At 44.0% G+C, this 16,056-nt stretch overlaps 1 protein-coding gene across 1 annotated transcript in view; it reads left to right on the forward strand.

The window, feature by feature from the left end:
• Positions 1-707: 707 nt before the first annotated feature.
• Positions 708-16,056, forward strand: part of TBATA (thymus, brain and testes associated) — a 20,664-nt gene continuing 5,315 nt past the window's right edge. Inside the window, exons 1-6 of the mRNA XM_025193861.1 lie at positions 708-793; positions 5,310-5,366; positions 9,377-9,624; positions 10,291-10,461; positions 13,228-13,328; positions 14,649-14,813. Coding sequence (XP_025049646.1) covers positions 5,320-5,366; positions 9,377-9,624; positions 10,291-10,461; positions 13,228-13,328; positions 14,649-14,813 — 732 coding nt within the window. The 5' untranslated portion in view covers positions 708-793; positions 5,310-5,319. The remainder of the gene's footprint in view (positions 794-5,309; positions 5,367-9,376; positions 9,625-10,290; positions 10,462-13,227; positions 13,329-14,648; positions 14,814-16,056) is intronic.

Below are 16,056 nucleotides of genomic sequence, written 5' to 3' on the forward strand. Positions count from 1 at the left end.
TCAGAACTACAGCTAAGGCTGCTGGGTCCAGTGCAGGTGCTGGTACCAGTATCCCCTACCCCACCTAGGGCAACTTGCCATTCACCACCATGGGCATGCAGAGGCATTCCCCAGAAACAACTAGCAGCAGCAGCACAAATATGTACCACTGCTGGTTATCCATGGGGAATGCACATTCCCGCTCACATGCCCATAGTGTTTTTAAATTAGCAAGGGAATAGTTTTAAATTGTTCCTGGCCTCAAGAAGCAAATTTTGTCTCTGTAGAAGTGAAGTACTAGGTATGCTACTGCACTCAAGAGAGAAACAAAGAAACAGAATAACAAATCCCAGTAGAAATTAAAGTTGTATAGATCTTTCTCAAGGTTATCTGGCCTAAAAGAGGCATATGTAGCCTGTTTAGGGTCTAGTCTTCCTTAGGTTTTATCACAGAGTACTGTAATTTTCTTTTGCCACTTTGACACACCCAGGTTGATCTTACTTACATATTGAAAGCCTTGAGAAGTAACTATGGAGAGCAGTTGAAATGGAGACTGGCACGGAAAAAAAAAACCAAGGAGATTATTTGACAGCCTGTTGGGGAGGTGTCAAAGAGGGAAAATGGAAAAACTGGAAGAAGGAAGGGGAGGGGGAGTTTTACTGTTGTCACAAAAAGTGTAACCTAGCAACCTTGACACAAAAAAGGCACAAAGTAAACAGGTTTTATAACAGAAGTGAAGTATCTTTGCAAGTCTCCCTCCAGATTGCAGGGGCAAAGGGGGCTCATTGCCTAGTGTCTGCTAGCAGGGCACATGGTGAGTAGGTCCTTTATGCATATTTAATAACAGATACATTTCTAGTCGTTACTGCTTTCTTTTGTTCAAATACCTACACTCCAGATTTGCCATTTCAAGAAGCAGCCCTGTAAGATGTAGGAGATGGGGAAACAATTTCTAGGTCTTAGACTTGACTGACACAAATATGCATTAAAAAGTTATATTAGGCCACTCTGAAAACAAGTGTGAATCATAAATAAAATGGTATGGAGGATGGCCAGTTCCTTGATTCCCAATGTCTGTCTTTTATTGCTGTCATTTTTATAGTCAAGCAGTTTTTAGTATCTGCACCCCTCATTCCCTCAGTCATTACTATTTTTTCTTTTATTGTGTAGTACCTATGTTTTTGAGGTATTCAAAGGCTCTGACCTTGAGTAGAAGTTAATGGTGTTTAGCACCTTGCAGGATCAGACTAGTTTCTAGTAAAGTCTCAGTTCTGTGGGGAAGGTACCTCTGCATAGTCTCTGGGCTCTGAATTTATGTATCTGATTAGTAGTCTATAGAGCTGTTATTTATTTGTATTGCAATATTATCTTAATCCTCACCCCCATGCTAGGTGCTGCATATTAGGGCTGTGCCAAACAGCAACTATTCCATTTCACCTTGAGTTTTGACGGTTTGAGGGAACAGTGTTTCATCTCAAATTTCACTTTAAGTTGAAACAGCAAGGCTGTTTTGATGCTGTTTCAAGTTTCTCTGGGGATGGGAAGTCAGACCAGCTGGGCTGACTTGCCATCCCCAGGGCTACATTGCACTGGGGCGGGAGGCAGCCCAGCCAAGCTGCTTCCTAGGGCCCCGCGCTTGATTCCGCTGTGGGTGGATGGCAGCCCAGCTGGGTTGCTTCCGGGGCCCCGCACTTGATCACGCCGGGGGCAGGAAGCAGCCCAGCTGGGCTGCCACCCAGCCCCGGCATAATCAAGCACAGGGCCCCAGGAAGCAGCCTAGATGGGCTGCCTCCCACCCCCGGTGCAATCAAGTGGATGGGGATGCCGAATCTTGCACTGGGGATTGGAAATCAGACCAGCTGGACTGATTTCCCATCCCCACCTTATGGTCAAAACATTTTGACTTTTGAAACATTTTGACCAGGCTTGTTTTGTTTTGAGGCTATTTCAACTGGCTTTGTTTTGTTCCAATTTTGCTGTTTTGACCTTGAAATTGGTTGAAACAATGTTGGAACAAAACAGCTGGTGAAATTTCACACAGCCCTACTGCATATCAACATAGGAGGAAACAGTCCCCACTCAGAATAGACTATAGTCTATAACAGAGATTTCTAAACTGTGGTACATGTACCCATGAGGTTATGCAAGATATTTCTGGGTGGTACGTAGGAGAAATTGTGTAATGGCAGATTTCATTTTCATTATAATAATACTTGGCATTTAAGGGGTTAAAATACAAAAACACACTGGTAGGGGTATGTGGGCAGCTGGTAAATCTGGAAGAGGATACATAATAAGAAAAAGTTTGGAAACCTCTGGTCTATACAAAGATAAAAGGTGAAAAAATGGAGAATGTACCTGAGGAAAGGTGGTACCTGAAAGCTTGTCTGTGTCCCTCCCAACTATTCAATTGGTCCAATAAAATATATCTCCCACAAAAATCCTTCCCTCTTGCAATATTCGTATCCTCACTTGAAATGGAAAAATGAAGGCACGGACAGATTTTCCCAAGGTTACAGGGGACATCTATGAGACAGCTGGGATTTGAAGCTAGTTTCCTTGCAAGCACAGCCCAGTGGTTTAGCTACAGGACCTGTCCTTTTAGGGGAACTAACAGAGTTTTCCTATCTGTGTTAAACATTTTTTAAGGGAAACAGGAGTTTTACACTGATTTATAGAAATGAAAGATTAAGTTATTTAGAGAAAATATACCATGTTCCAATCCTGTGCACCATAGCTGGGAAGTGACCTATTTCTACAAAAAATTGGCTTATACTCTGAAACCGTTGGTGTAGCTATATCACACTAGGAAACTGACCCAAACTTATTTTACAAGGGGAGGGCACATCCCTCAAGTTTCGGGGAAAATTAATATTTTTCAGTGGATTTATTGTATTTTAGTTACCTTTCTGTTTGTGAATTGTTTAGGTGTCTTCTGCTTGATGGCTGGTGAGAGCTGGATGGACTTTTTAAAGTGCTATATTTACGTGTTTTTATAGTATTGTAGTGATGTTGTAGCCACAATGGTCCAGGAAACATGCAAGAGAGAATAATTTTTGTGGGTGATACCTTTTATTGGACCAATTGCATGATTGGGATAGACCTACCCAGGCTTTTGGGTATCACAGTTACATGTACAGTGGGGGTTCTGCAGAAGTGTAGTAGGAACAGCCCCCTTCCATACACTGTGCTTTTCAGAACTTGACAGAATCTCTGATTAGAGATAGAATTATTCATGGTATTGCAGACAATACATTACAATTATTCATGGTATTGCAGACAATACATTACAAAAAAGGCTATTACAAGAGGGAGATTTGTCCCTAGAAAAGACTGTCCAAATGTGCAGGGCAGAAGAAACTGTCAAGACCCAGGCTGCAGAGTTGAATACACCAAAAGGGGCCATCCATGCAGTAGGCATGAAAGAATATGGACATAAAACCCACCCCGGAAGGTGGAATTTTCCACTGGTAAGAAGCCACCTCACAGAGTGGAATTGCGAGCAGCAAGGGAGAGAGAGCAGAAAAGCATATGTGTACCAAATGTGGAAAGCAAAATGGCCCCAAACATTGTGCTGCCTTTGGAAAGCTTTGTTTTAACTGTAACAGGAGGAACCATTCTGACAGGTGCTGCAGATCCCAAGCACAAATATCTCAAGTGCATACAGTTGAAGCATACCAGAAGAATTTCATATAGATATGGTAGAATCGAGCTAAATCAATGACATAGACTGGACTTTGCCAGTGGATGTGCAAGAAACAACGGTTTTATTTAAAATGGTCACACAGGAGCTCACGTTAATATTTTATCAGAGCATGAATATAGAAAATTAAAATTGAAAACAAAAGTGAATTCAACAAACATCAAAACAATTGTCTATTTTGGAACAAATATACCAGTGCAGGGGAGATGCATTGCTAGCATCCAATATAAAAGTAAAGTATACAAACTCCTGTTCATTATGGTACTTTAGGAGGTGACACCAGTTTTAGGCCTGGCAGCTTGTAAGAAACTGAATCTAGTTAAGTGAGCACTTGTAGTACAAGAAGACACAACATTCACGCTTCTTGATGATTCTCTTGATGATCACAGCCCAAAGAAAGAAACCAGTTGTTTCAGAACACAAGAAGCAACCATGTTCTTATGGGAAGAAATGGACCTACAGACACAAATGCAAATACTGTTGTGCAGAAATAGGAAATCAGCCTCAGCAGTCTGTAGATAATGAACTTTGTACTATGTGTAGAAGCACAGATGGCAAAAGTACAAGTCAACTGGATCTCAGTATAAGGACTCACGTGAATCAAGACCTGAAGAAAAAGCTTCCCACCAAAGACAGATCAGAAACTGATTCTGATATTTCAGTGGTCCAGAAGGAAAGTAAAACTTCCTAAAAGACTCACTGGGCGCATCTACATGAGCAGCCGACTGTGCAGTAACTGGCGTTACTGCACAATCCCATCGTTGCACAGTTATTTTTAGCTGCTACTGAGCAGTAGCAACAAGCTACTACGCAATAGCTCATTGCTGCTGTGCAGTAGCGTCGCCATCACAGTTCATGCCCAGTGACACTACGTCTAATGCCTAATGGTTCACATACAGTTAATAGTTTAGTTCTTATTCACATATTCCCATGTGAATAGACATGGGGCTTCTGCAGCATTCGGCTGTGGGGGGCACCTTCTGTGGGCACTCTCCACATGCCACCATGGGGAGATGTGCTGGCTGCAGGCACTTACCCTGTGCTAGTCCAGAGACAAGTGGTGGTAGTGGCAGGGTCCTAGTGCCCAGCCCAAGCCCCTGACCCAGGGTGGGTCATTCTGGCCCACAGCCAACAAAGGTTGCCTACCTCTGGTCCAAGGTGACCACTGCCACATGCATGTTTTTCACTGGCTATCCATTCCTTCCCTCCAAAGCCCTGTGAGGGCACGTGTGCTTTCCTGCACATAAGAGCTATTTTGGGAGGGTCTGACAGTACATCTTGTTGTAGTAAAACCTCACAGTAATATAGTTTTTTATAAACCTTCACTGAGCCGCACAACAGCTCCCTGAAGTAGGGAAGTATTGTCTTCACTTCACAGAGAGGAAATAAGCTCACAGAGACAAGTGGTTTGAGTTGAGTGCTTACCCACAACTCTGCAAACAGTCATCTAAGTGAACTGAAGAGCTTGAGAAGCTGAATGTTTTTATAGCAAGGTACCTTTCTCTCCACAGTAGTATCTCCAGACCTGCATACTGTAGATAGATGTGAATCTAGTTGTGTACATACCTGTGTGGACTCTGAAGCTAGAAATGCTGTAATAATGATCAATTTTTCTGTATTGTCACAGAATCACTAAAATGGCAAATGAGCTGAAAAATTTGGAACCCAATCTTCAGCAGCTAGAGTAAGTACCAAAGCTGTATTCCATGTCCTTAGAAGAAACATCTGGGAAGTAATGCCACGAGTGAGCAAGTGGGAAAGCAGATAATGGAACTCTTGCAATCAGGAATAGCTGAATTCCTGGACTTGCTGACTAGTAATAGCAAAAGGGAGGAGGGTTGGTGGGTGTCGCATTTCTGACATTGAAATATCCATGCTGGGCCCATCTCCATTAGCCTGACAAGAAAAATGCTTTGCCTGGCATTTAAAGTGTTAGCTTTTTAGCTAATAAAGTTGCACACACCAGGTTTCCTGTGTGGTGCCATAATCACAGCTTAAATCTCATGGTGTTCTAATAGCTTTGTGCTCCAAGTGACATGCCATTAAAAAGTATGATTTGGACTCTCATTTTGAAACTGTAGATGAATAACTCTGGAGGAGGCAGCCATTCCCAGGATGAAGGCTGGGTGAATAATTCATGATGAACCATTCATAATGAATTTCACCTTGATTTTGGTTCCCAGTTTGTTCACAAAAATACAACACTTTTCTCAAATATACCTGCTATGTAAAATCATTCACTGACTCATTTCTGATGGTAAGCCCTCATCTGTAGCTTGTTTGTAAGCAGCTTGTACATTTTCAGTAGTTTGAATGTGAGCTGTTATGACTGGATACATAGAGTTAGGTTCTTTATACTTGGTCTTGCCCTTCTGCATAGCCTTGACACAAAAGAAGCAAAAAGCTTCCCTCACAGGAAATCTTGGGTTTCTCCTTGTGTAGAGGAATTACTGGCTGTCATAGCACCAGAGCTGTCACATGAAAAGTGGCCAAACCCTTCTTGATCCCTTCAAGCATAGAAAGCACATCACATAGAAATAGTGGGTTAATCCTCAAATAGCAGAATAACTATGTAGGGAATGGTATAAGTTATAGAAGACTTCCAGCTCTTGTTACACTTACACCAAGTTAGAGCTGTGTCCAACTTCTAAGCAGCTGGGGGCTGAGTGATCCAAGGGGCTGCCCCAGCAGGGGGCCATACACATGCAAGCTGCACCAGAGTGAACCACAGGCCCCCAGGCTACACACTGTGTGCCCCCTCCCCACCACGCACTATGCAGGAACCCCCTCCATTGCACCGTGCGCCCATGCCCCCCCATCTCCATCGTATACCCATTCCAACCTCCCTCCCTCACTGCTGTGCCATGCACCTGAGCAGCCACAACTCCCTGAGCTGTTTCATAGTTTCATAGTAGCTAGGGTCAAGAGGGACCTGAACAGATCATCCAGCCCGACCCCCTGCCACAGGCAGGAATGAATGCTGGGTTCACAAGACCCCAGACAGGAGATTGTCCAACCTCCTCTTGAATTTGCCCAAGGTAGGGGCGAGGACCACTTCCCTGGGAAGCTGTAAAATATTGCCTTCTGATCTCTAACCTAAACCTATTCTCCATCAGCTTATTACCATTGTTCCTTGTGCTGGGTGGTACTGGGGAGAAACCTATTTGTTGTTGATCTCCCCTGATGAGTTTGTAGGCAGCCACTGGGTCCCCCCTCAGCCTCCTCTTGCTGAGGCTGAACAGGTTTGGGGCCCTCAGTCTCTCCTCATAGGGCCTGTCCTGCTGCCCTCTCACCAAGCGGGCGGCCCTCCTCTGAACCCTCTCCAGGCTGGCCACATCCCTTTTGAAGTGCGGTGCCCAGTACTGGACACAGTACTCCAACTGCGGCCTGACCAAAGTCGCATAGAGGGGGAGGATCACCTCTCTGGACCGGCTTGAGATGCACCTTTGGATGCATGACAAGGTATGGCTGGCCTTGCTGGCTGCGGTCTGGCATTGGTGGCTCATGTTCATCTTGGAGTCAATAATGACTCCAAGATCCCTTTCCGCCTCTGCGCTTTCAAGAGGGAAACTCCCCAGCCTGTATGTACGCTGTGGATTCCTTCTCCCAAGGTGCAGCACCCTGCATTTGTCTACATTGAACCCCATCCTATTCTCGTCTGCCCACTTTTGTAGTCTGTCTAAATCTATTTGCAGCCTCTCTCTCCCTTCAATTGTGTCCACCTCGCCCCACATCTTAGTGTCATCAGCAAACTTGGACAGCGTGCTTTCCCCCCCCTCATCCAAGTCGCTGATGAAGATGTTAAACAGTGCGGGCCCGAGGATCGAGCCCTGGGGTACCCCACTGCTCACATCTCGCTAGGTTGAGTACAACTCGTCCACCGCTACTGGGGTGTGCTCCACCAGCCAACTTTTTACCCATCCAACTGTGTAGGCATCAATGCCACAGTCGCTTAATTTGTTGATGAGGATGCGGTGAGAGACAGTGTCAAAGGCCTTCTTAAAGTCTAGAAAGACCATGTCCACAGCAACACCAGCATCCAAGGATTTAGTTACTTGGTCAACCCTATTTAGTTACTGTTGCTTCACCCCACCATGGGAAGGGGTCAAGAAGTGTAAGCTAGAGGAGGGAGGGGAGCCTGAAGACTCCAGCTGCTGCTGTGGCCAGGATGACAGGGGGAGCAACAGCCAGGCAGGACCCTGGGGGCCTTTATGGGCCTCATGAGGCCTACAGGCTGCCAATGGGACACTTTTGCTACAGGCGATAACCTGTTCACCGGATATTCCTAGGATCAGAGAAAGGCAAAAGTGGCTCTAAACCCCCTTTTCCCTCATACCTTGGATCCAATACATAGAACGCAAAATGTTTTTATATTACCTGATTAGATGAATATGATACTTAGAATCGAGCTTCTGATGCGTACTGCTCATAGATATGAGTTCAGATTCACTGTCTGAAAAACACACCCCTTATACAGACCTTCCACATTTGCATTCATGTAAAGCAAACGTGGAAGGGCTCTGAACGTTCAAATTGAAAAAAAATGTGCAAAAATATGATCAAATGTTCATGGAAAATTCTCTGTCCAGTGTGCTCTACCCAGCACTTGAAGGATTTACCAGTCAGTCCCCAAAAAAACCTTTCCTGAATATCACTAACCTGCCACAGCAAAGACCGGAAAACATGGTGAAGTACCAGAAAACATGCCAGTAGAGAGCACTGTCACCCAAGTTTTGGGGTGCTGTAGGGGAGATTGAAGAGAGCGGAAAGTTTTGAATGGTCAGAGCTGTGTTCAGATGAACATGAGGAAAAATCAGATCCTACTTTTTTCCATGGTTTCCTGCAAGGCATTGAGCCAAACACCTCAAAGAAATGCTAGCTAAGGCACCAATTAAATATAAGGATGCTTCAAAAGGCTCCTGATCTCAGCACCTATGCTGATAGGAAAATACCAGTTAAAAATCCTCTGAGGTGTTTGTCAGCCTTCAGAATATGAGTTTAGTATTGGAGGGAAGTTGTACTGTGTCTGTCTCAGCAACTGCCTGACCAGAAAACCATGACCCTGAGTCATCACTCCGAATTGTCAACTGGAGCAGGCAGCCGGTTGTTTTCCTGGGGATTTCCTCAGAAAGCTGCTTCTTTCTGCATTTCAGCAAATACGTAGGAGTCTGCATGGGCTTGCATCTCAGCGTCCAAGCTCACATGAACTCTGGCTGCCTTACAAATAGAAACAAAACGTTCCTATAAATACTGAACAAACCTATGCTGCACACATGCATTCACAAACACACACACACAAACATTGCTACTGAGTTTTCTTCATTTAGGTATTTGGTTCAAATTCATTTTCTCTGTCTACTTGCCTTGAGCATTTCATGCATTTCAGCTGTGTGAGAATTTCAGATCCAAGACACTTACAAAGTTTACTTTGGTGTCAATGAGGGAGAGGATTCCCTCCATTTGGTTCAAGCCCTTGGTATACAGAGGAAAAGAATAAGTGACCCAGGATCTCCTGCTCGTTTTGAATAGATTTTGGAGGGACAGCCTCAAGAAGAAAATAACCCCAACTGGACTCCTGCATCTATCTGGACTCCAATTTCACCTTCCATGAATCCAAGTGATGCTCAAGGTAAAGATGTTTTCATAAAATGTGATCATGTGCTAATGGGTGATTAACTTTTCTTCTTCTACAAGTACCAAGAGAACATCAGCTCCAAAGAAGATGGAGATGTCAAAGAGCCCAGTCGTTGCCCCATTCAGAGGAATAGATATCACAGGAGTCTCAGGGAAACTTGAACACATGACTCTGAACACACCACTAATGTTTAGTGTGGAGGCCCTGAGACCTCAGTCAAAGAGCACCTCTCGCTTTGGCAGCTTTAGCCACCATTCCTTCTTTTCACGACACAATCCCCACCCTCATCGGGTGACTCACATCCAAGGTAGGAATTTAGTACTATGGCAAAGAAGGAGGAGTTGAAGGTACTATTGATGTGAAGCATAAAGGTTGAATGGGACATGCAGGAACAAAGGAATTTATCTAATGCTCCATCCCAGGTCTGGTGATAGGGCACGGGGTATAAGGGAAAGCAGCACAAGTCTTATTGTGCAACATTTCCTGAAAGTGTCACTCTGGTGATTCTTCTTAGCAATGGTGGTGGTGATCTGGGACTCCTAAAGTTAATCCCACGTGTGTCTACATTCAATCCCAGAACCTATTTTCTATATGCAGATGATGCAGCAGCTGATTACACTACTGTTAGCTCTGTGTTTCCCAAATAAACTCCTGGGGAATTTATCCAATGTCATTCTTCCTGTTAAAGAAAATAGAGGCTGTATCCTAATTAATCCAAACTGTTTATGCTCTCATTGTACGTATAGAATCTATCTAAAAAATAGAGGTTTCAAGGACTCATTCTGTACTATAGGAGGAGAGAAGATTTAGACATGCATGGTACAGCAGAAACCATGCAGCTACTGATTTATCATTCAGACAGGATGTAACTTTGATGTTGCATGTGTTATATAAGGTGCTAATGCTTATTTTTTGTGTGCTTCTTCCACTGAATTACTTGCTGCTTTTCCCCTCTTTCCCTTTTCCTATCTAGGTTTGAATGGTGTTCCTATCTGCATGGTTAATGATGGGTGGTCCAGACTGACCCCTCTGCCATCTCATCCAATGATAAAGGGCCAGCTTTCTACGACCATACTGGGAGCGCCTGGCATCCAGCTGCCAATTGGAGATCCACATAGTAATCTGGTCCCCAGACTAGCTATAGGTTAGTATTCTGTTCACATATTCTGGTACAGCAGAGTCTGTTAATCAGGGTGCCCTGCTAGATGGCCTTTTGTCCCAATTAAGTGGAATTCCTGATTAACAGAATTCATCATGCTGTACCTGAAATGGTTCTCCAATGACTTTACTTCACTGGTTTTGGCTCACTAATGGGTTGGAGCAAGGTCAGGACTGACACTGATAAAAAAGCTCAACCTGATTATTTTTCCTGCCCGTTTGAGCTGAAATGGTTTTGAACCGCAGAAAAATAATGCCAGGTTTCCGAGACGTTGCAGTGTGCTGCCAGCCTGCAGAAAGTGAACTTGACATAGCCTGGGTGATACAGCAGCTCATCTCTGCTGAAGCAGCACTGGAAGAGGTCTTTAGATGACAGACAAAGCACCATCATCTTCTGATCACTACAAAGGCCAGATAGCCCTATGTGAGAACCATTTAATCACCTCCCTGTAGCTCAGTCAAATGCAATTAGCATGGCAATTATGCTACAGGCCATGCCATTAACTATCATCATGATGTTTAATTTGGTTCCTTGCAAATACCCTGATTAACAGCATCCCAGTTATGTAGAGTGAGATTAATTATATCCTCGTCCTATGGCTTGTTAAATTAGAGGCTCCTGCCTGTCCTTTCCCATCTTTCCCCTGTTCACACAAAGTCCCTTTGTTTTGGGTCCACTCCCATCCACTCTTTTTTGCTGATAAGCTGAGGTTGCAGGTTCTGCCTTCTCCTGGAGACCATCACCTGCTGAGCACCAGGGAGCACTAAGGTATGTACAGTGTTTTGGTGTTTCACCAGCCTCTGGATATAGCACAAAGAAAAGATGGGATAGAAAAGATCTGAAACAGAACTGCCAGCTTGTCAGTAGGGAGCTTGTTACACATTTATTTTAGGTGGCTCCTGGAGCTCTTAACCCCTGGATTGTCCACACATTAACACCTGAAACTAATTTTAAGCACACTTTAAGTGGCTTAAAGTTACACCACTCCAGGACAGGTTTATCTCTGATCTGTGTTACCTGACTTGAGTTCCATTAATATGTGGCCACTCCCCACAGAGAGCTGCCCAAGTTGCAGTCCTCTAGCATCCCAGGATGCAGTGTCCCCTCCCACACCATCCTGTTTTGCGTGGACAAACTTTCCATTCCCTGAACTCTACTGTCCAGGGGCCGGTTCTGGCACCAAGCCAACTCCCCCCCTGCCCCCAGGTGTGTGACCCTTCTACCCCCAGGGGTGCAACCCTATGCAAACAGCCTACAGAACACATGCCAGCTAGCCAGGTTGAAGGGCATAGACAGGTCCAAGGGTGGGGTCTGGTGGCAGGGAGGGAACAAGATAGGGGGCTAGATTGGGTCTCCATGAGCTGCAGCTTCCTTCCCAGGGCAAGAGAAGTAGCTTCTCCAAAAGTGCCTTCCCTCACCGCTTCCACCTCCTAGCCACCCCAGGAAGCATGACCAGCACCCCCCCACACCCCAATTCCAAATCCTGATTTATTAAAACATGAGACCTTTCATTTACTTCTTCTTTATTTCATTTTAAATTATTTTTTTTTCCTTCTTTTTATTTTATCCTTCAATGGCTGGCTGATTTTATTTCACTACCCTTCACCCACCCCCTTTTCCTTTCCACTTCCCATTTCATTGCCCACCCTGATTCCATTAACTTTCTACCTCCCAGGTTCATGTGCCCCCCTCATCCCTACCCCACCTCCCTGCTGCAGAGCAAGACTAGAAGCCTGTCCTGGCTCACCAGCCCTGTAGTGGCAGCTCACAGCTGTAGCTCCTAGTCACGCCTCTGCTCACCAGCCCTCTAGTGGCAAGTCACCACTGTGCAAGTAGGGGACAGTCAGAGATTTTTAGCCTTAAGGTATGACTTGTCCACATGGGTGACTGGTGCCTCCTAATAATGGGGTGGTGGGGTCCCCCAGCAGCCAATTACCAGGCAAGGGAGTGTGGCCAGCAGCTGATTGCCACCACTGGCAGAAGTGCTGGTAACAAACTCAGAAGTGCCACTGGCACTTCTCTCAGTGGGGGCCTGGCCGATCTCTGGGTGTGCACCCCCTATGTGTCACCAACGCTTCTCCAAACTCAAGCTAGTACTAACACCTTTTAACATCTGAGCAGCTCAAAGTGCAACATGTAACAAGGCCCTAGGATAAGCAGCAAGCCATGGGGAAAAAAAGCACTCACAATTACTTCTATGCTGTTATTTGTAGCTTCTTGAACTCCTGCAATGCTGACTGTCCCTCCAGAATCCATCTACAAATGAGGAGGATTAAACAGTGGAGGCCATACAGATGTTTCCCCCTTTTGCCTCCTGATCTTCTCAGCCTAGGAAACATTCTCTCTAGGGAGCTTCTGTCACTTTCACATATTCTCCCCGCACATTTCTATGTGCTGCTCCTGGTATGGACTTTAGGAACATTACTTTCCTCTTCCCTTTTAAAGAAAGCATCACTGCATAAAGAGATTGCATAATGCATCCCATAATAACCTTTGATAATGTATCCAGTGGTGAAACCTACTATGTATTTGCTTCTCCTATCACTTCTATCCAAGCTCTCCCGGAACCTTTGGCATAAGGATATGATCATTCAAATTACCTTCCACAATGAATATGGAAGGTCTTTGAATGCCCATGGGAACAATTAAAAGAACCTTCTATGTTAAGGCATACATAGGGGTGATAAGTTCTATAGGAGCCAAATGGCACCACTTTACTGAGCCTTCTCATACCTTTTGTATTCTTCACAGGTTCATTGTCAGAAGCATGGCGAGAAGAACTGAAGGAACTTGCTGCCAGAGTTAGTGCCGCCTCCTGCAAAGAAATGGAGAAAAAAGAAGTGATAAGTAAGGTGAGAGTTAAAACTGTGTGGCTGTTGAGAATCATCAAACCAACACCTGGAATGAAGTCAAGAAACAAGGAGCAGCAAAACCTGAACAGAGTGATTTACAGTTACTTTATCGCTATTTTATATCTCTTGCCCTCTGTTTGTCAGTGACAGCTTCATTATTTGAAGGGACACTTAAAAACCTCAGTTGTTGAAGATAATTTTAATATTTTAACATAGTTTTAGCCTACTTATATGTAATCTAGGAAGGGAAAAATGTGTAATGGGATGAAAGTCACACAGAAGGCCAAGAACCAAGCCACAGGCTTCTTCATTCCAAATCTAAGGTTTGAGTCCAGATGATAAATGTCCCCTGGCCTGTAGAACATACTGGATCATAACCTCTCAGCCCATTTTTGGGGTGTTGACAGTCTAGATCCAAGACATGAAATCTGTGTCCTTATCAACAAAAATAAGGGGACTAAACCAAAGGAAGAAGTGAATCAGTCTTTTGGGACACAGGCTCATATCTGCCTTAGAGTACAAATTGAATAAGTTAGGTAGTCCCATTTAAAAACTTTATAGATGCATGTTATGAAACAATCATACAATGGTGCAATTTCCAATGAAGCAAAGGACCTACAAGATGCTGCAGACCAGGATTAAGGAGTATGGAAGATCAAGGATGGACAAAGTTTCAGGTAAGGACTGAAGGACTTTGGCAGTGGTGTGTGGGAGCCAGGGCTAGAATACTAGAGAACACTGCAGTTCAAGACTGAAGCACATCTGCAAAACCCTGTATAGGAAGCTTGCTATACAAGCCTATCTGTGCTAAATCACCTTTAGCGTGCACCATCATTCTCACACTCACATTCAAGACCACCAAATTCAGCACCCTAAATTATTCTTTCTTAGTACTGGGACCTGTTTCTTTCATGAATGAATGATCAAAGTTGCATGTTGGTACTGCTAGATTGACATGCAAAGTGCTTGAGTTTTGAAAAGCCAGTTATCTGTTTTTTCCAATTGCCACCAGTAGGTGGCCTACAAGTTTCAGCTTTAAATAAAAATGATATTTGCACATTGGGGGCACCATTCCCAACTGGAGAAAGGCACCTCTCACATGTGACTGTTCAAAACCCTGCACTGGTTGCACTCTGACAGCACAAGGAGCCTTCCCTTTTTTTCACCCAGTGCCAAACACCTGTTTTCATGCATCTGTAAAGATTTGCCTGTTAGACACAGCCTCTTTGCACTCTGTCATCTTCAGTTTAATTTTTTCCCTGGCATCCCTCTCCCACTCTGAACCTTTCTATCTAACAGTATATGTGTCTATTTTAACAGACAGAGGAACTTCGGAGAGCTACACAGTACTCAGCAGAAACTGGGCGCCTCATCCCACCTCCCTCTCGGGCAAACACCTGCCATTCCTTCCACCAAATGCACTGCAACAATGCCAAGAATAAAGGCAAGGAGGCTGTCCTATCTTTCCAGGATCAAGAACTGGTTGTAAGTAGAACATAAAAAGAAAGAGTGGATGACCTCTGCCTACTTCTTGATACTCAATTTCCCTGTGGGACTGCTATTCAAGTGAATATATAAGACAGACTGACAGACAGAAAAAAAGACCTTTCTAGAGGATTTTATCTCTGTATGATGATTAATATATTGTAAGGCCAGAAGGAACTATTACATTATCCAGTCTAATCTCCTGTGTAACACAGGTGACAGAATTTTACCCAGTTACCCCTACATTGAGGGTTAATTTAGGTATGACCAAATAAAACTGACCAAAGTGTTGACAGACCCAATGGTGGTGAGTGTGAACTTACATAGAATAGAATAGAATAGATCCCAGAAAGGCATCCAGTCTTGACCAAAAAAGCATTAAGAAATGGAGAATCCACCACTTGCCATGTTGGTTCATTTCAATGATTAATCATCATTGTTTAAATAAATAAACAAATAAATAAGTGTGTGTGTGTGTGTGTGTGTGTGTGTGTGCGCGCGCGCGCGCGTGCGTGTCTTGTTTCTATCTTGATTTGGTCTGGTTTTGACATTAGCTAATGATCCATGTTATGCTTTTCACCATTAGATTGAAGTGCTGTTTAGTTTTTAGGTCTTTTCACCCCCAAATTAAGTCAATTCTCAAATACCGTTTTTTGATAAGCTAAATATATCAGCTTCTAACTTTCCCAATGTGAAACATTTTCTCCAGCATTTGAATAATGTCTGTGGCTTCGTGCTCTCTCCAGTTTTTCATCTTCTTTTACAAATGTATGGGCTAGAAATAAACATTCATATCTCTTGATCAGTCTCATCACTGCTGTATGAGCAAGGTAAAATCACCTGGTTCTTAGTTATGTTCACTACTCTATGTATACAAAAATCACATTAGTTCCTTTTTATCACAGCATCATCTGAGAGTTATTTGTTCATTATAACCTCTACATGTTTTCCTAAGTAACATCTCTCTAGAATACAGCCCCCCATTCTACAAGCATGGATTGCATTCTTTGTTTTTACTCACCTCACTTTGCCTTTATCTGTATTAAACACGCATTTGAATGGGCTCAGTTTACCAAATGACCCATGTTACTCTGTACGCCTATTCCACCCAGAGGCATAACAATGCAGTTGGGCACCCAGGACAGCTGCGACACAGGGACAGTGGTGATTTTCAGCTGCTGCCATGCCACCAGTGAGCTCATGAGGCTGCAGCTGCAGCAGTATTTTTTTTTTAATTTCTCAC

This window comes from Alligator sinensis, unplaced genomic scaffold (genome assembly GCF_000455745.1).
Source record: "Alligator sinensis unplaced genomic scaffold, ASM45574v1 scaffold641_2, whole genome shotgun sequence".
NCBI lineage: Eukaryota > Metazoa > Chordata > Crocodylia > Alligatoridae > Alligator > Alligator sinensis.